Source organism: Peromyscus leucopus, chromosome 1 (assembly GCF_004664715.2).
Source record: "Peromyscus leucopus breed LL Stock chromosome 1, UCI_PerLeu_2.1, whole genome shotgun sequence".
In the NCBI taxonomy this organism is placed as follows: Eukaryota; Metazoa; Chordata; class Mammalia; order Rodentia; family Cricetidae; genus Peromyscus; species Peromyscus leucopus.
Genome location: NC_051063.1, coordinates 76,167,474 through 76,187,591, shown reverse-complemented (window position 1 = coordinate 76,187,591; position 20,118 = coordinate 76,167,474). Strand labels below are relative to the sequence as shown.

Here is a 20,118-nt window from a genome sequence, read left to right as displayed (position 1 = left end):
ATAGATGATATGTCTAAAGAATCACCACACGGAACCAGTGGGACCTCTCTGACCCCATCAGGATTGCCTCCATAGGACTCCGGGGTCCTTGGAACACAAAAAATGGTAGTCTCTCATATCCCTTACATCAGGAAATAACAATAATACTGTGTGGTTTTTCAGGAGAGGCTTAGAAAGGTTTTTTGTTTTGTTTTGTTTTTTTGTTTTTCGAGACAGGATTTTTCTGTGTAGCTTTGCGCCTTTTCCTGGAACTCACTTGGTAGCCCAGGCTGGCCTCGAATTCACAGAGATCTGCCTGGCTCTGCCTCCCGAGTGCTGGGATTAAAGGCGTGTGCCACCACCACCCGGCTAGAAAGGTATTCTTAAAAGTCCTGGTTACTGGTGTTTCAACTTCAGAACTCGTGTGTGTGTGTGTGTGTGTGTGTGTGTGTGTGTGTGTGTATGGGAGGGGTATGTGCATGTGAGTGCAGTGCCCAAGGAAGCCAGAAGAGGGCACCAGACCCGGTGTTCCAGGTAGTTGTGAGCTGCTGGGTCAGCATGTTGGGAACCAGAGTGCTCAAGTCTTTTCAGAGTGGTATGCACTCTTAGCTGCTGGGCCTCTTTCGGACTTCAGTTCTCTTAACTAAAAGAAAGCCTTCCCTTTTGTCCATCTCTGCAACTGTAACTTTCCCACAGGATTCTTCTCCCATCTCCGGTCATGTGTTTTCACTTTCCTTAGATACTGGTTTGGATCTTTTCCAAGACTTCAGATTGACTTTAAGGTTTTTTGTTGTTTGTTTTTCAATACTGGGGATTGACTCCAGGACCTCGCACATGCTAGGCAAGTGCTCTACCACTGAACTATGTTCCCATCCACCACGTCTCCCTCCTCCCCCTCCTCCCCCTTCTTCTGCTCTTCCCCTCCCCTCTCCTCTTCATTCTGAGAAAAGGTTGCCCAGGTTGGCCTTGAACTCACTCTGTAGCCCAGACAGGTATTGATCTTGGAAATCCTCCTGCCTCAGTCTCCTGAGGAGCTGGGATTACAGGCCCATGCCATCAGATCCAGCCTGACTTTCAAGTTCGATTAAGGTTTTTGTTGTGGATGGGCAGTGGTGGTACACGCTTTTAACCCCAGCATTTGGGAGGCAGAGGCAGACAGATCTCTGAGTTCAAGGCCAGCCTGGTCTATAGAGCAAGTTCCAGGACAGCCAAGGCTACACAGAGAAACCCTGTCTCAAAAAACCAAAAACAAACAAACAAACAAAAAAGATTTTTATTGTTGTTACAACAAAGATCTTCAACATCAGCAAACACAATTCACTTAATGTCATCTATATTTTGTCTATTTTTCATTTCTATAACAACATACCTGAGGCAGGCTACTTTATAAAACAAGAGGTTTATTTTGACTCATTGATTCAGCTGCCAGAGGCTCCAGATCGAAACAGAATACCTGGAAAGTGTATTCCTTCCCAATACCTCACAGTAGGAACTTGGAGACAGATGCAAACCGCACCAGCCCGCAGAAAGCCATCATCCCCAAGTTCCGGGAAGATGGACCTCCAGCCCACTCCATCTAGCATAGCCTGAGAAGTCACCTGAATTTGGGGCATTTCTGTGACTCAGTGTCCCCTGCTCAGAAGACTTGATCTACTTTTTGATATAGCCTGAGTAAGGGACCCTACGCTCTCTCCGTTCACTTTATGGGATATTTCACCTAGTAACATACAAGAGAAAGAATGACTTTTCTCAATGGCAAGCTTACTTCTAAACTTAAAGACATAGTGGCACAGGTCTGTAATCCCAGGAGGATCCTTGGAAGCTCAAGGCCAGGCTTATTCACCAAGACAGCACCAGATCAGCCACGGCTCTATGGGGAGACCCTCTCAAAATACTAATACTAAGGACTGATACTAACAACGACTAAAAACAGAAAAAATAACGCCATGCCAAGATTTCACAACTGCCCAAACCTTGTCCTGAAATCCACAAAATTCAGGTACTCTCTCATTCGTACTCGTGGGTGGTTAGGGGTGCGTGTGTGTGTGTGTGTGTGTGTGTGTGTGTGTGTGTGTACAGGCCAGAGGTCCCCGGTGTCTTTCTCAGCCTCTCTTCACCTTGATTTTTTGAATCTGAGTTTCTCACTTTTACCCAGAACTGGCTGATTCTACCAGAACAGCTGGCCATGAGCCCCAGGGATCCTCTGCCTCCCCAGGACTGGGATTACAATCACAAACCAAACTGCCTTCTTCTCCCTGGTCTGGGGGTCACACTCAGGTCCTTGTGCACTCAGAGCAAGCCCTTGACTGCCAGAGCCGTCTCCCCAGCCTGATCGCCCCTTTTTCATCGACAAATTTCCATTTTAGATGATTAGGCAAGGAAGCGGGCTTAGAATGCCCAGGTGGGGGGAAATACATTAAACGTGCTTTTCTAGCAGCTTTAAGATTTCTCAAGCTATAAGAAGCAATTTGCAGTAATATTAGTTTGCCTCAATTTTTTCTGTTTACATTTTGCGGCGAAGAAAGGGGGTGCTGTGGTTGCTCGACTGTTTTCTGTTTTGTTTTCCTGCCTCTTTTCAGGTCTTCAAGTTTTTGCAGGCCTGGTCCTAATTTTTCAGTAAATTTATCTTTAGCTGATAACAAGACCACTTACAAATTGCTTGCCAGGTGTGAGGTTGCGCCCCACACTTTCATGTGGGTTGAATCATTTCGGCCTTGCAAAGCACTCTCATGTGACATTTATAGCATCCCCATTTTATGGGTGAAGAAGCTGAGAAATGAGACCTGTTAGGGTCACCTATCGAGGAAATGAAAATCTTGCTCCAAAGGCAGACAGTCTGGCTTCAGGGCACCTGTTCTTTCCCACAAGGCTCCACTGCTGTGCTTAATGCTGACTTCTGCTCATCTTTATATTGAGAGGCCAGAAAAGAGCAGCTTTGAAGAGGCTGACAATAGCAGGCGGTGGTGGCGCACACCTTTAGTCCCAGCATTTGGGAGGCAGAGTCAGGCACATCTCTGAGTTCGAGGCCAGCCTGGTCTATATAGAGTTCAGCCAGAGCTCTGTGGTAAGATCCTGGAGATTGTTAGCAGGGGGAGACTAGTAACACTCATAGTGTGGGGAAAGATTGAGAAACTTGAGGTTAGTTCCACATTGGAGGAGTCGGGGGTGGGGGCGGGAGTCCTGTAAGACTGAGGGAGAAACATCTAGCACACAGCATGTGCAGCAGACAGTTTGGTTTCCATCAGTGCTGGCTGCTCCGTGTGGTTTCTGACTTCGGTGAAAGCCTGTCTCCGAAGATGTGTGCAGCACGGCCATGCAGATGGCTGGAGCGAGTTACTTGCGATCCATTTCGTAATACATTATTTATAGTAGCTATGATGTCACGCCTAATCGAGACTTTCTCCAGACAGGAATTCCCTAGAAATCCATACTCAAAAGGCATCTGCAGCACTCAACAGGCCTGAGCGCTTGCAGCGTAGATTTCTGCTATTACTCCCCAGGGAGAGCCATGTAAGGACCCTGAGTAGACGATTTCCCAAATCCAAATAATATTTTAATAAGCTCTCAACATCCATCCAACTTCCTCAATAGCAGAGACAACTTACATCCTCACAGGAGCTGCTCCAAGTACCCATAAACTCAACAGCACATGGAAGGAGACAAAGGAGACATTCACATCCAGGAAAAGGCAGGGATGTTCGCCCCAGATTCCAAAGCAGTTAGCCATAGCACCCCACCTTCATTTCCAACGCTCTCATCTGTAACCCAGTATCCAGAAGGCTGAGAAGTAGGAGCACCAGGCCAGCCTCAGCTACACAGCAAAGTCCCCAGACCAGTGTGAACTCTGACAGACTCTAGCCCATAAAATTAAAACAGAAGAAGAAGAAGAAGAAGAAGAAGAAGAAGAAGAAGAAGAAGAAGAAGAAGAAGAAGAAGAAGAAGAAGAAGAAGAAGAAGAAGAAGAAGAAGAAGAAGAAGAGGGAATGGGGAATGAGAAAGAAAGGAAAAGGAAGAAAAGCAGATGAGCTCCTTCGCATAAAGTTTCAGGGGAGGGCTACACCCAGAAATCTTATTCAAAAAGTTCCTATCTCCTACACCACATCAAGCATAATACATTTTTTTTTAAAAAGTTACATCCCAATATAGAAGCAGAGAATCTGTTTGTTTGAACTGGTGATCTGCTTAAGGTTCCGCAGAAACTGGGTCATGGAAATCCTGTATCTAAATATTACTTTACGTATTTACCACTCCGGTATCTAGCCTGTGAGAACTACCTTAGAGGCACACCAGTCCCCAGCTGGGGAGGTGGACATGTGCTGCAGTTAGCAAAAAAAGAAAAGAAGAAGATGAAATTTAAAAGTTTTAAAACAAGCTTCCTACGAACCAGCACGTAAGAACAGGAAAACAGGACGCAGAGGGTGGCGCAGCTCTGAACACACGTTGTGACACTTTGATCAGAGAGCCTGGGACTCAAAGAAAGGCAAGTGTGCACAGAAGTCCCCGGGACGCTTGTCTCAGCATAAAACCCACCTCCCTGAGCCCTGCTCCATCCCTGGGCAAGCCAAGAACCAGTTCTGAAGGGGTAGTCCTTACGTTCCATGCTCCGGTCCACCTAGAAGTTCCACGCTGCCTTCTCAAAGCGGCTTTGTAGGAGGCTCAGGGCTCACGGACACCCCCAGGTCCAAAGAGAAAAGACTCCTCAACATCCTCTTTTGGGTGAACTAAACAACAGATGGCCACAGTTTCTAGCATCAACTAGAGGGAAGGAAATAAGGATGCCACACTGATGCTTGTGCCCTCCCAAGAATCCCCACTTTCTAGGCGGCAAGAGGCCTAAAAAACAATGAGCCCTCCCCGCGGCCCCCCCCCCGCCCCGCCCCAGGCTGTGAAAAACAAAACAAAAAGCCGGCAATGGCCCCAAAGCCCTTTCACTGACTTTCCTTGTCTCCAAGAATGGGGCTCGACATTTATGGATAAGTGTGCCTTTCCTCCCCACACTTTTTCTTCCCAGTCTCAAACTCGCTTCAAGATAAGGGACTTCTGGGCTAGGGGTGTGGCTCAGTGGTAGAGCCCTTACCCAGCATGCACAAGGCCCTGGGTTCATCCCAAACCTGTAAAAGTGTTTGTCAGAATCAGTCATGCTTTCTCTGTGTGTGAGGGGGTGGCTGGTTCTAAGGCAAGCTCTTCCGGTGCAGCTCTGGCTGGTCTCAGACTCTCGCAAACCGCAGCCGCAGCCTCCCAAGCACACCGTCATTCATGAATTAGCCCATGCATTTATTTTCTTTCCTGCTTGATTGGTTGAGTTTGTTGTTTTGGGGGAGGGAGTGTGTGTGTGTGTGTGTGTGTATGTATGTGTGTATGTGTGTGTGTCTGTGTGTGTGTCTATGTGTGTATGTGTGTGTGTCTGTCTGTGTGTATGTGTGTGTGTCTATGTGTGTATGTGTGTCTGTGTATGTATGTGTGTGTGTCTGTGTGTATGTGTCTATGTGTGTATGTGTGTGTCTGTGTATGTATGTGTGTGTGTGTGTCTATGTGTGTATGTGTGTATGAGCATGTGTATGTGTTTGTGTCTATGTGTGTGTCTGTGTAGGTATGTGTGTGTGTGTCTATGTGTGTATGTGTGTGTATGAGCATGTGTATGTGTTTGTGTCTATGTGTGTGTCTGTGTAGGTATGTGTGTGTATGTGTGTATGTGTGTGTGTCTGAGAGTGTGTGTCTATGTGTGTATGTGTGTGTATGTGTGTGTATGTATGTGTGCCTGTGTATGTATGTGTGTCTATGTATGTATGTGTGTGTCTATGTGTGTGTCTGTGTATGTATGTGTGTGTATGTGTATATGTGTGTGTGTCTGAGAGTGTGTGTCTATGTGTGTGTATGTATGTCTGTGTATGTATGTGTCCTATGTATGTATGTGTGTGTCTATGTGTGTGTGTGTCTGTGTCTGTGTATGTATGTGTGTGTGTCTGTGTATGTATGTGTGTGTCCATGTGTGTGTGTCTGAGAGTGTGTGTCTATGTGTGTATGTGTGTCTATGTGTATATGTATGTGTGTCTGTGTATGTGTATGTCTGTGTGTCTGTGTGTGTATGTGCCTATGTGTGCATGTGTGTGTCTGAGAGTGTGTGTCTGTGTGTATGTGTGTATGCATATGTGTGTCTATGTGTGTATGTATGTGTGTATGTGTGTATATGTGTGTCTATGTGTGTATGTATATATGTGTGTATATGTGTGTGTATGTGTCTGTGTCTGTGTGTCTGTGTCTGTGAGTGTGTATGTCTGTGTGTGTATATATGTGTATGTATGTGTATATATGTGTATGTATGTGTGTATTGTGTGTATGTGTGTATGTATGTGTGTGTGTCTGTGAGTATGTGTCTGTGTCTGTGTGTGTGTATGCATATGTGTGTCTATGTGTGTATGTATGTGTGCATGTATGTATATGTGTGTATGTGTGCATGTATGTGTGTATGTGTGTATATGTGTGTTATGTATGTGTGTGTCTGTGTGTCTATGTGTATGTGTGTGTGTCTGTGTGTATGTGTGTATATGTGTGTCTATGTGTGTATGTATATATGTGTGTATATGTGTGTGTATGTATGTATGTGCGTCTGTATGTGTGTCTGTGTGTGTGTATGTGTGTATGTCTGTGTGTGTCTGTGTGTATGCATGTGTGTGTCTGTGTGTCTGTGTCTGTGAGTGTGTATGTCTGTGTGTGTATATATGTGTATGTATGTGTATATATGTGTATGTATGTGTGTATTGTGTGTATGTGTGTATGTATGTGTGTGTGTCTGTGAGTATGTGTGTGTGTCTGTGTGTATGTGTGTATGCATATGTGTGTCTATGTGTGTATGTATGTGTGCATGTATGTATATGTGTGTATGTGTGCATGTATGTGTGTATGTGTGTATATGTGTGTATGTGTGCATGTATGTGTGTATGTGTGTATATGTGTGTTATGTATGTGTGTGTCTGTGTGTCTATGTGTATGTGTGTGTGTATGTGTGTATATGTGTGTCTATGTGTGTATGTATATATGTGTGTATATGTGTGTGTATGTATGTATGTGCGTCTGTGAGTATGTGTGTCTGCGTGTGTGTGTGTATGTCTGTGTGTGTCTGTGTGTATGTATGTGTGTGTCTGTGTGTCTGTGTCTGTGAGTGTGTATGTCTGTGTGTGTATATATGTGTATGTATGTGTATATATGTGTATGTATGTGTGTATTGTGTGTATGTGTGTATGTATGTGTGTGTGTCTGTGAGTATGTGTGTGTGTCTGTGTGTATGTGTGTATGCATATGTGTGTCTATGTGTGCATGTATGTGTATATGTATGTGTGTGTGCATGTATGTGTGTGTATGCGTGTGTGTCTGTGTGCATGTGTGTATGCAAATGTGTGTCTGTGTGTGTGTACGTATATGTGTCTGTGTGTATGTGTATGTCTATGTGCGTCTGTGAGTGTGTGTGTCTATGTGTGTATGCATGTGTGGGTCTGTGTGTGTGTATATATGTGTATGTGTATATGTATGTGTGTATGTGTGTATATGTGTGTGTCTGTGTGTATGTGTGTATGCATGTGTGTCTGTGTCTGTGTGTATGTGTGTGTCTGTGTGTGTCTATGAGTATGTATGTGTCTGTGAGTGCATGCATGCGTGTGTCTGTGTGTATGTGTGTATGCATGTGTGTCTGTGTGTGTGCTGTGAGTGTGTGTCTGTGTGTGTATGTGTGTATGTATATGTGTATGTGTGTGTGTCTGTGTGTGTGTGCTGTGAGTGTGTGTATGTGTGTGTATGTGTGTGTATATGTATATGTGTATGTGTGTGTGTGTGCTGTGTGTGTGTTTCTGTGTGTGTGTGTGCTGTGTGTGTGTTTCTGTGTGTGTGTGTGCTGTGTGTGTGTTTCTCTGTGTGTGTGTGTGTGTGTGCTGTGTGTGTGTTTCTCTGTGTGTGTGTATATGTATATGTGTGTGTGTGTGCTGTGTGTGTTTCTGTGTGTGTGTGTGTGCTGTGTGTGTGTTTCTGTGTGTGTGTGTGCTGTGTGTGTGTTTCTGTGTGTGTGTGTGCTGTGTGTGTGTTTCTCTGTGTGTGTGTTTCTCTGTGTGTTTCTGTGTGTGTGTGTGTGTGTGTGCTGTGTGTGTGTTTCTGTGTGTGTGTGTGTGCTGTGTGTGTGTTTCTGTGTGTGTGTGTGTGTGCTGTGTGTGTGTTTCTGTGTGTGTGTGTATGTGTGTGTGTGTGTTTCTGTGTGTGTGTGTGTATGTGTGTGTGTGTTTCTGTGTGTGTGTGTGCTGTGTGTGTGTTTCTCTGTGTGTGTGTGTGTGTGTGTGTGTGTTTCTGTGTGTGTGTGTGTGTTTCTCTCTGTGTGTGTTTCTGTGTGTGTGTGTGTGTGTGTGTGCTGTGTGTGTGTTTCTCTGTGTGTGTGTGTGTGTGTGTGTGTGTTGAGAGGGACATCGTGTAGCTCTGATTGGCCTTTAGCCAAGGATGATCTTGAATTCCTGAACCTCCTACCTCTACCTCTCTGGTGCTGGAATCCACCATGTTGTGCTGGGGACTGAATTCGGAGCTCCGGGCCTGCTGAATAAGCCCTCTCTTAACTGAGCTACACCCCCAGCCCCAGCCCACAGAGTGCTTTTCGGGTGTCTGTTCCTGTGTGTGCTGGTGGACGTGTGCACACAGGTGTCCCCGCAGGCACTGTCCACCTTCTCTTTTGATACAGAGTCTCTCACTGGCCAAGGACGACTAAATAGGCTGGGCTCACTGGCCAGTGAGTTCCCGGCATCCACACGACTCCACTTTCCCAGTGCTGCACCGTCCTCGGGGTTCTGGGGATCGAGCCGCAGGCGCGTGGTCCTAACGTTGAATGAACAGCGTTTCACCAACGGTGCTCTCTCCCGGCTCCAGCCCACACATTTCTTAAGAACAAAGGTGATGTGTTCCTCAGGGGTTAACGCCACATCTGGTACTCCTGACTCCAGTCTCTAATGATCAATACTTTCAGAGGAATGAGCTAAAAGCTGGGCACTGATCAAGGGGTCAGAGGCACGGAAAGAAGAAAACACTACTGAAAACAGACGGCAGTCTCTGAGCATGTACCCGACCAGGAAATAAGGCCCACAGAGGTGAATGGAGCAACTTACTTCAAAGAAGCAAGCAGCAGGATGGAGGAGGTCGAGTCTGTTCCAGAACGGCTGGCGGAAGAAGCTGGGAAGGAAAGTCAGGTAAAGACACAACAAAGGGAAACTCTGACTTTTAGTCACGGCTTTACTATGAAGTGAGAAGATAAGACCAGGACCTCTCAGATGGGAGGGAAGAAGGACAGCAGAGGTCATCACCTCCATGCTTAGTCACTAAATAGCTAACAAGCTGACTGAGTAGTTGTGTGTACGGGTAGCCCTGGACTAGTCAGAGACAGGTTATCGTGTCTGCTTCTTTGCAGACGAGTAGCCTTGAAGTAGTTCCCACCCCTGGGGACCCAACTTCCCTTCTTCTGAAACAGGCTACTGTCGGATGCCGAGTACCAGTCAGGCTTGGAGGAAGGGCACCCTTAAGGAGGTAGGAATGCCCAATACCTCTATGGGTAGTGTGAGGGGCAGAAGGATGGGGTTGAAAAGGACAGACCAGGCAAAGGCAGCAAGGCAAACCTGGGCACTAGGCATGGCCCTCGAGAGATAGGAACCAGACGCAAAGAGAAATTTGTCCCTGGGAGTCTGCAGGGACTGTTTCCCATAGTGGATGCCTCCTGACGGCCCTTATCAAGGGGCTGCTGTTATTGCCGCCTGAGGCCCCTCTTCTCTGACGGCCCCCCCAGGCTGCTGCAGTGGACCAGCTGTCTGGGGGAAGCAGAAGCGACCAGAATATATTTAGTACAATATAAACAACAAGTTCTTAGAACCCAGCATGCGGGGGGCCAGGGGGATCACTCAGCTCGAGGAGGGAAGTGTCTGGTTCCCCACGAAAGCTCTAGGAAATAGTCAATCCAGACCCTGCCTGGGCATCTAAGTCCTCTGTTCTGAGGACAGAAGACAAACAAAATATTGTCACCTTGCACCTCCTGCCCACCTCCATCTTGTCTGTGGGCTGCTCTTGGGGGGACCCAAGCGGGCTGAGCTGATGTCATCTAGACAAAAAGGCCATCTTATCTTGCAGGCTAGCCTTGCTCTCCCGCAGCCCCAAGGCCTAGCCCATGAGTCTCTACAAGAGTCAGTTTGCCCAACCACCAACACGCTCCTCCATCAAGTTGTTCAAAACAAATATGTTAAATTTCTGTGCAGATTGTCACCTTCAAATAAAAACGTAAGCCCAGCAATAACTCTGCAATGTTCCCAGGGTTTAATGGGATAACGTAAAGAGAACTTCCCTGACGGGCCATGTAGCTGGATCTTGCCAGTTATTAGCAGTGCAGGTTGTGGGCAGGGGACAGGACCCTCTGAGGAGTCCTCACATTTCAGAAAAACAAAAACAAAAACAAAACAAAACACTGGGGTACTTGCTAAAAATGCAGTTAACTCTTTGTGCTCCCCTGGGTCCCTAAGATTGAACCGGGGTCTGACTTTTATCAAGCCCCCACTTCCCCAACCTGGCAGGCAAAACATACTTTGAGAGACCTCAGAAATGAGACAAAGGGGCCTCAAACTATAAACCTTAGAAATGGGTGGAGCTCACAGCTCTTAGCTTCTGGATACCATCTTTAATAAGATTTAGCTCCTTCGGCCACACATAAAATGCTCTGGAGGAGGCAGGCTTGCTGTCAGCTCCAAGCCCAGGTTCTTGCAGGGGTACCTCCAGCTTGGGTGGGGTCTGAGTTGGACATTATGGAAAAACTCTTTAAAAAGCAACGATCAGGTGGGATGTCACTCTGTGGCAGACCACTTGCCTGCATGTGCCAGGCCCTGGGTGTGCCCTAGCACCACTAGAAAAAAAAAAATCAAAACTACCCTCTCTCCGATCCTTCAGCATCCTGTGGCTAGCTTGCCAGCTGCCCACCCTCCCTCTCTCACTGGACGCCTTCTTTTCCTGCTGCTCTGTGGTGATGTCAGTGACCAGACTGGCAGGGGCACATATCCTTTCACAAGAGTGGCGGACCTCATCCCCACAGATTTCAAGGAAGCTGAGCTCTTACACCCCAGACATCCAACCCCAAGCCCCGCTGTTTAACTTCTGGCCTTTCTATCAGCAGTGTGGGCGAACGTCATCAGTGTTCAAGTCTGTTGCCCTGGAACAGGTACATGCGACTAACGTTTCTGAAACTGCCATTCAGCTTGGGAATGCAATGTGGCCATATGCAAAAGCATCCAAAATCCATTCATCTGTCATGATTCAGTGGCTCTATTTCTATTCTATTCAGGCCAAATATAATTCAAAGCAACAAGCCCTATGCAGGGCTATTCACAACTGCTCTGTATAACAAGGGAGAGAGAGAAAAGGAAGCTCGTAACTCCTACGCCTTTATCACGTATCCAGCATTGCATTTTGGAGCTTCTCATGTTTTACTGCTGGCCCTGCTATTAGTAACTTGAACACATATTTATCAGAATTAAAGTCTGTAGTTAAGGGCCAGCAAGATGGCTCAGTGGGTAAAGAGGTTTGTATCCAAGCCTGATAGCCTGAGTTTGATTGCTGGGACCTGTACGGTAGAAGGAGAGAACTGATTTCCAATTGTCTTCTGACCTCCACATGCAAGCTGTGGCATGTACACAGGCAGAGAGGCAGGCAAACAGAAAAACAGAGAGACGACAGACAGTAGACAGACAGACACACACACACACACACACACAGAGAGAGAGAGAGAGAGAGAGAGAGAGAGAGGACACACACACACAGACGACACACACACACAGAGACGACACACACACAGAGACGACACACACACACACACACACACACACACACACACGGGGACACACACGGGGACACACACACACACATGGACATGGACACGGACGGACACACACACACACACACACACACACACACACACACACACACACGATAAATGTAATTTAAAAATTTTTAAAATTAAGTGTGTAGTTAAGCTTTCCGAAATCCGAAATCCACTGTTCACAAGCCCTGATGTCTGTCGTATGTTGATATGTCCCACCACAGCTAATTTCAACCCACCTATGACTGCGCAACAGCTCCCAGATGCCCTGAGTATTTAGCAATTGGCTCTTGCAAGCCACACTGAGCCAGCACCAGCACAGCTCTGTGGCACAGAAAGGTCCAAGGACATTCATTATTCAGTGTCGCCGAATGACAGAGTCAAGGTTGGAATTGGAAGTTTAACTCCAGTGCCTAGAATCTGACCACCTCTCCATAGCCTGCCTGCGTCAGCCATCAACACTCACAAGGGAATCTGGCCACACAGACGACACTAATGGAGCACTTTAATTCACATTAGGCGACGGTGCAACTCTTTACAAATAACTGCACAAAATCTGACTTTAGTAGGGTCGCCTTAAATATTTAATGAAATGATTTGCATGAGGTGATGGGTGGAGGGAGGGCAGGCTCCAATTAAGCACTTAAAGCTACACTTTGCACATCCCTACCCCTTACAAAGAAGTTGCACAGCTGGTGAGTGATGGCAGTGGGATTCAATCTGTCTGATTGCAGTCGCTTAACCACAGTTGATGTTTAGGTGAAAAGAGGAAACCGGCTGACACAGAGTGAATCTCTGGGCGACAGGAAAGCAAGCCGGTGAACTCCAAACCAGAGTCGAGCAAGCAAACAAACGTAGGTTTGGAGGGTCCACCGACTAGGAGTAGAGCAGGTCACCCAAGACCCTGGCTTCAGAACCCCACCCCTCCAGCGCGGCTAGTCTACTGGTGAAGACAAGAGAAAAGCACAGATGTCAACACAGCTCCTGGCCACAACATAAGCCACCAAAGAATGTTAGGTGTTATTATGAACAAAAAAAAAAAAAGATGACAGGATTCGAATCACCATTTCTGCACTGTGGGTTCTTTGTCTTGCCAAGTTGCCCCAAACTGTGGGTCGGACTGGTCCAGGGGAAAAGACAAAGTGACTCCCCCGCCCTGGTGTGCAGCCACCTTGGGACTCCACTTTTTGGCGCCGCGGGGCCGGCCGCTCCGGGGATGCAGAGGTCCGGTGGAGCATCCTTCCCACTCGGCCGGTGGCGGAGGCTGCACATAGGAGGGGAGCCTGGCTCCCACGCTGCCTCAGAGTAGGGGGCTGTTCTGTGTCTCCCGTGGCTCTCAGACCTTCTCTCGGAAAAAAAAGCTGTTGTGGCTCTAGCTTTAAGCTTAACTTCCTCCCGGGGCGGCTCCCCGGCTCTGCGCTCCCGCCGCGGCTGGGACAGAGCGAGCCGGGAGGAGCGCAGCTGCTGTCCGGGAGGCACCGCGAGCCGCGCCAGGGGACCCCCACGACCCAGCCCTTCCCGCGCCCCAGCGCCCACAGTCACTTACCAGACGGCGGCCGCTTCCTGCTCAGTCGGTTCACGGCGCGAGTGAACATAGCCGCGGGCGCCCGAGGACGGAGCAGCCGGGCGGCACGGCGGCAGAACCCGAGGAGGGCAAAGAGGAGGTGGAGCCCACGCGACGCCGCCCCTCCAGGCCCCGCCCGCCGCCTTCTTTCCGCGGCGCTCCCCTCTCCCAGATCATCCGTACCCGTGGGCATTGGGTCCAGTCTCCAGCTACCCGCTCAGGGTAGAGTGAAGTGGCCTCGGGTGACCCTCAGGTCCCGCGCGCATCCCGGTCCCTCCCCTCGCGGCCTGGGAGACGCACAGCGTTCCTTGTCCCTGCCAGGCCGTAGTCACCTTCTAGATCGCCCCCGGGTCTACCCGACTCCGACTCTGTGGGTGCACCGCCTGCTCACGCGGCGGATACCCAGGAGGCGTTGCCAAAACCAGGAGACAAGTGTGGGTGCCCACTCCAGCCCACGCCACGCCTTGTGTCCCGGCTTCGAGGCTCTGGAACCGACAGACCTCAGAGAACACTGCCTGAGCCTCTGCGGTTCCAGCGCAGATCGGAGCGCGCCGGCACATTTTTAACTTGGACGACACTTGGGTGCAGTCTCAGGAGGACCTTTACGCTCAACTAGCAGAATCCCGTAGGTCCCGGAGCCGGGCTCATCGCTCCTTTCCTGGTGCCTGTCACCTGCTCAGCGCCGCGCTTCACGCTCATCTAGTTTCTCATTTCTTCTACAAAACAGCCCAAGACGGGGGTGTCATTAGCCCCATTTTCTTGAGCATTTGGTTTGCAAGGAATTGTCTTTCTGGCGAGTTTTATTTTTCTCCTTTGGATCTGGCTTTGTCTCGAAATTGGTCTTTATTTTTAGCTGTGCTAATTGCTATTTTTCTAAACCATTCCCCAGTCCCCCCACCCCACCCCCCTGCACGTTCTTTCGCAGGATTTTCACTAGTTGGCACTTTCCTTTATATCTTCTATTCTGAGCTTCCCATTTTGCTCCATTTTCCTCCCTTTTTGTCCACCCTGCAGTCCCAACGCCACCTCAGCTCTGGTCCTCTGTGGTTATTCTCCCTACCCTTTCCTGCTCCGTCATTTCCAAACATGGCCCTTTGTGCTACCCAAAGAGGATGTTCCGTTCCTTGAAGGCTGCAGAAGCCCTCAGCTGCGGCTTGCAGGTGAGCACCATCAGAGAGCCTGGCTTCCAAGCCGGGCTTTCTGAGTGTTTCCGGCTGCTGTTGGCTCACTCCCGGGACAGGCTTCCCGGCCATTGAAATGGCTCTTTGGTAATAGGCAAGCACTCTGTAAGAGTTGAACCTAAACCGACAGGCGTGGCGTAGCATTCCTTTAATCCCAGCAGTCCCAGGACTCCGCAGGCAAAGCAGGAGGATCTCTTTGAATTAGAGGACAGTTGGTCTACATATCGAGTTCCAGGACAGCCAGGGCTACATAGAGAGTCTCTCTCAATATAGATGACAGCTAGATGATAGATAGATGGATGGATAGATAGATACATGATAAGTAGATAGATAGATACACGATAGATGGATAGATAGATGATTGATAGATAATAGATAGGTAGGTAGATAGATAGATAGAGAGAGAGAGAGAGAGAGAGAGAGAGAGATGATAGATAGATAGATAAAGAGTTTAACCATCCCAAAAGATCACTGCTTTCTGAGAAGAGTAACAGAATTTTCCCGACTGACCTCCATTGAAAGCTTCCCCAAGAGGCTAATCACAGATACGCCAAAGCTAACACAGGAAACGAAACGTAGAGACCAACACAATAGAGTAGAAGGTAGACACAGCCAGCCAAACCCAACACTAACAGCCAGGTCCACCCCCCCACCACCACCACGCCCTCAACAAGCCCGTTGTGGCCCAGGATGTGCTCTGAGACCCTGCTGAGCTAAGTGCTCCATGCTCCCTAGGCAACGGGGGATAATGGGAAAAGTTAACAGCTCAGACCCTTTTCTCTGTCCTGTGAGCTTGGAGCTTGCAAGTTAGTAAACAGTTCGGTTTTCTTTTGTTGTTGTTTGTTTTTGTTTTGAGACTCATGAAATGTGTGCTGCCTGGGGCTGGAGCGGTGGCTCAGGGGTTAAGGATCAGGGTTTGATTCCCAGCACCCACATGACAGTTCACAACCATCAGTAACTCCAGTTGTAGGGATCCGACGTCCTCCTCTGGCTTCTTTGAGTGCCAGGCACACCTATGGCACACATACATACATGCAGACAAAACACTCATATATGTAGCTCCAAGAGCCAGTGTTCACATGTAATACACAGAGACCAAGAATAAAAGTAAAAAGCCTGTGCTGACACACACTTTTGATGCCAGCACTTAAGACAGAGGCAGAGGCTGGTGGATCTCCAGGAGTTCGAGGCCAGACTGGTCTTCACAGAGATTCCAGGACAGCCCAAGGCTACATAGTGACACCCTGTCTCAAAAACAAACAGAATAAAACAGGCATTTAAAAAAAAAAAAAAAAAAAAAAAAGCCGGGCGGTGGTGGCACACGCCTTTAATCCCAGCACTCGGGAGGCAGAGGCAGGCGAATCTCTGTGAGTTCGAGGCCAGCCTGGGCTACCAAGTGAGTTCCAGGAAAAGGCGCAAAGCTACATAGAGAAACCCTGCCTCGAAAAACAAAAAAAAAAAAAGGTAAAAAGCTTCAAGCTGTCAGAGCAGGCTCACAGGTGGGTTATGGGTACAGTCTGAATCCTAACTGAAGACTCTCCCCCTCCAAGAGAGATCACTCCTCCAAGTCTTGCCCCTCTGCTGCTCCTCTCAATCAAGCCTTCAAAAGAAATGATGGCAGCTGACTGGCCAAGAAGGCAAATAGGTTAGGTTCCATCCCTCCCTCTGCTGGCTTTATCTTCAGATAAAGGACAGACTATCACATCAGACCAGAGGCAGGGGCCCTGGAGTTCTTCAGGTAGACTGGGATTTCAGAGAGCTGAGCTTTGTAGGTCAGTGTGGCTTATTCTACCCAGGAATATTAAGACTTTAGTGCAGGTGGGTGAGATAGCTCAGCAGATACCCACACGGGGGGAGAGAGAGACCTGACTCCTGCAAACTGCCCTCTGACTTTCACGTTCACGGCATGACATGTACACTCATTTGGTTGTTGTTTTGTTTTGTTGAAACAGGGTCTCACTATGTAGCCCCGACTGCCCTGGAATTCACTCTGTAGACCAGGTTAGCCTTGAAACTGTGTCACAGAGATACACCTGCCTCTGCCTCCCTAGTGCTGGGATCAAAGGTGTGCGCCACCATGCCCAGGCCAATATGGACACTCTACACACTTATACAGACTAAAATAAGTAAATGTGGGGACTGGAGAGAGGACTCAGTGGTTAGAGTACTTGCTGCTCTTGCAGAGGACCTGGATTCAATTCCCAGGGTCCACATGGTAACTCTCAGCCATCCGTAATACCAGTTCCACAGGATCCAAATGGCATGCTTGTGGTGTACACAAGTGTGTGCAAGGAAAACATTCATACACGGAAGGTAAAGTAAAAATAGCTAAATAACTAAATAAAGTAGTAAAACTTTGGGAGGCCTGGTTGGTGATATAGTTCAGTTGCTAGGCAAGCACCAAGCTGTGGGTTTGATCTCCAACACTAAATAGAACGGGGCATGATGGTGTACACTTATATCACCAGCGCTCAGGGGAAGGAGGCAGCAGGATCTCAAATTTAAGATCATCCTGACTACATAGTGAGTTTAGAGCCAGTCTACACTACATGAAACCCTGTCTCAAACAAAACTGGTAAGCTGTGAATGTTAGAATCTCTGTCTTATGACATATATATGATGTATATATATATATTTCACATGTGGTATATACAGACACATGTATGTGTGTATATCATATATTCATATATCGTGTGTATACATATATACACATAATATATATGTACATACATATGTGTGTATATAAGATCCGCATAAGCGCTTTGAGGTAGGGTTAAATATGCTAGGCTCCAAGTCAAATGACCCGGTACCCATCTTAGCCATACAAACTGACCAGCACTCTGTCCTCAGCATATCACAGCCTCATGGGACACGGTAACACCTACATTCTGAAGGTGTGGCTGCAGCAGTAATAAACAATAAAAGCACCTGGCATGGTGCCTAGCACATGTAGGCGCACAAAGAAATCACTGGAATCCAAATTACTCGCACTCCCACCGCAAGCCGTTTCCATAAATAGGAAACTTCAGCCTACATACAGTCAAAAAGGTTTGGGGGAGTGTTTCTTTGCTTATTTGTGGTGCTGGGGATGAAACCTGGAGCCTTGCACCTGTCAGGCAAGCACTGTGCCGCTGAGCCAGACCTCAGCCCTGAATTTTTGTTTTAATTATAGGAAGTTGACGTGGTAGTAACAGTGAGATGTGTACAAGGTATAATTACTAATAGTCATTCTTACAAGACGTAAAGGGAGAGCACGTCCTTACAACTACTCAGTTGTTCAGGGAGGCAGACATGGTAAGATGCTTTTTGGCATTATGTATAGAGTCTTTGAAGTGTTTACATCCACTGAGCCAGTGAATAATTTGACAACCAGTCATTTCTGCCAAAAAGTATTAAAAAAAAAAATAACCCGTGCAATTATTACATGTATCATTGCAAGGTTCTTTTTGGTGTTGTTTATGGTGGCTAAAAATGCCCACTCAGAAGATGACCAAGCTACAACACATTCCTATGATGGACTAACAGTCGTAAAAGACCACGTGTTAGCAGGGACTCTGACTAAGTTGGTAGAGCACTTGCCTAGCGTGCCGGAAGCCTGGATTCCACCCCAGCAATCCAAAAACTGGGTGGAGGCAGGACCTCAGAAATTCAAGGTCGCTGTCGATCACCTGGTGAGTTTGAGGCCAGCCTAGACTATGTAAGACACTGCCAGAAAACAAAAACAAAAACAGCAACAAAAACCACAAAAAAAGACCAAATGAAGCTCATAGCTCATGTGGTGTTGTATGAGCAGACTTTTAACAAAACTTTCATAGGAAAAAAAAAAAAGGATCCCCCAGATCCACACGATGGAGGGGAAGAACTGACTCCTGCAAGTTGTCCTCTGACCTCCACATGCATGACCATGCACATGCGCAGTAAATAAACATAATGAATAGAAATAAATGAATAGAACACAACTTTGAGAAGCCCTGCTGGGGAGAGAGCTCAGTTGGTGAAGTCCACGTGCATGCAGTGGCACATGAACAACCATAAACATAAGCAATAAATTAATGCATGAATAAATAAATAAATTGAATTTAATTAAAATTTGATAAGCCTGGCTGGGGATAGCTCAGTTGGTAGAGTCTTCAGGCCCCAGCTTTTGGAATGGATAAGGTCAATATTTATTTATACAAAGCTAGCAGTTAACCACACTAAATGTTACTAGAATTTATCTTTGGATCATAGGCTTTTGGGTGACATATTTTCATTATTACATATATTCATGTTTTGAAAAATAGCTGCAGTTTATACACCATGTTGTTGTTGTTGTTTTGTTTTTGCTTTTTCGAGACAGGGTTTCTCTGTGTAGCTCTGGCTGTCCTGGAACTCACTCTGTAGACCAGGCTAGTCTTGAACTCACAGGGATCCAGATGCCTCTGTTTCCCTAGTGCTGATACACACTTTTAAACCAGAGAGCCAGAAATCAGAAATCAGAACCTGGCTCAAAACTCCGTTTGAACTTATTGATACAAATATGAAGACTTTGTTTTTGTAAAAGTTTGCTTAAAGTGAGTGTTCAAAATAATATATTATATAGAAATTATGTAATTTAGTGGTTTCCTTATGGCATTTTTGTACACATATATCATCATACTTTGCTCATGCCCCCCCCCTCTTCTTCTGGGTTGTCATTTTTAAAGCACTTTTTTTTCTTTCTTAAAACTCAGTTTCCCATGGAAGGACCAGGCAGACAGCGTCTGCTGTTCCCAGCTTTGATCTCTCTTGAACATCACCCCACGTGTTCCTGGCATGCCACAGTTCGGAGATCCTTGGAGGCCAGTATCTTGGGCTGCAAATCAGGAAGCTGAAGGCCAGACAGTAGCTGAACCTGGTTTGGATATTTTCAGCTAATGAGATGTTGGGAGCACCTTCCTTGGGCTACCGAGATCATCCTCCTCAGGCTGCATTGCATCCACGGAGAGAAAGCTGAAGGTTCTGGATAGCACTTCAGCTCAATCGGCAGATTAGCAGGGCATGGTGGCTCATGCCTATGATCCCGGCAGCAGAGAGGCTATATAGAAAGAGGGTCGCCAAGAGTTTGAGACCAACCTTGACTACAATGTGAGTTCTAGGTTAGGCTAGGCTACAATAAGACACTGTCTCAAGAAAAATGAAAATAAGACTGATTAATTCTATCCACTTGTAGCTAGGCTTGTCTATTTCCAATTTCAAAATCAAAACAGTTCCAAGAAGGAAAGAAGGAAATACTGCTGTTCCTGAGACCTGGATAAACTTGAAGGATGTTGTGCTAGGTGAGATATGCCAGATGCAGGAAGATAAGCTCTGTGAGTACACGCGACAAGAGTGTACTAAGGTGGCTGCGTGGGCAGAGCCGCCGAGGAGAATGGTGGTTGCTGAGGGGAGGGGCAGACGGAAACTGGGGATCACAGGGCACAGATTTCAGCTATATGTGTGTGTCCCCTGTAGGAGTGTGCACGTGAATGCAGGTGCGGGGCGGGGGCGGGGGTGTAGAAGAG

General features: G+C 47.4%; 1 protein-coding gene across 3 annotated transcripts in view; it reads right to left on the bottom strand.

Moving 5' to 3' along the window:
* Positions 1–13,763, bottom strand: part of Rgs10 (regulator of G protein signaling 10) — a 44,702-nt gene extending 30,939 nt beyond the window's left edge. The window contains exons 1-2 of one of the 3 annotated variants that reach the window (XM_037210041.1): positions 4,916–5,009; positions 4,573–4,734 (exon numbers count right to left, since the gene is read on the bottom strand). In XM_037210041.1, the coding sequence (XP_037065936.1) occupies positions 4,573–4,579 (7 nt within the window). In that variant the 5' untranslated portion in view covers positions 4,580–4,734; positions 4,916–5,009. Of the gene's footprint in view, positions 1–4,572; positions 4,735–4,915; positions 5,010–13,397 lie in introns of those variants that run through there. The other 2 variants (XM_028885660.2, XM_028885659.2) reach the window with 2 other exon arrangements.
* Positions 13,764–20,118: the final 6,355 nt, after the last annotated feature.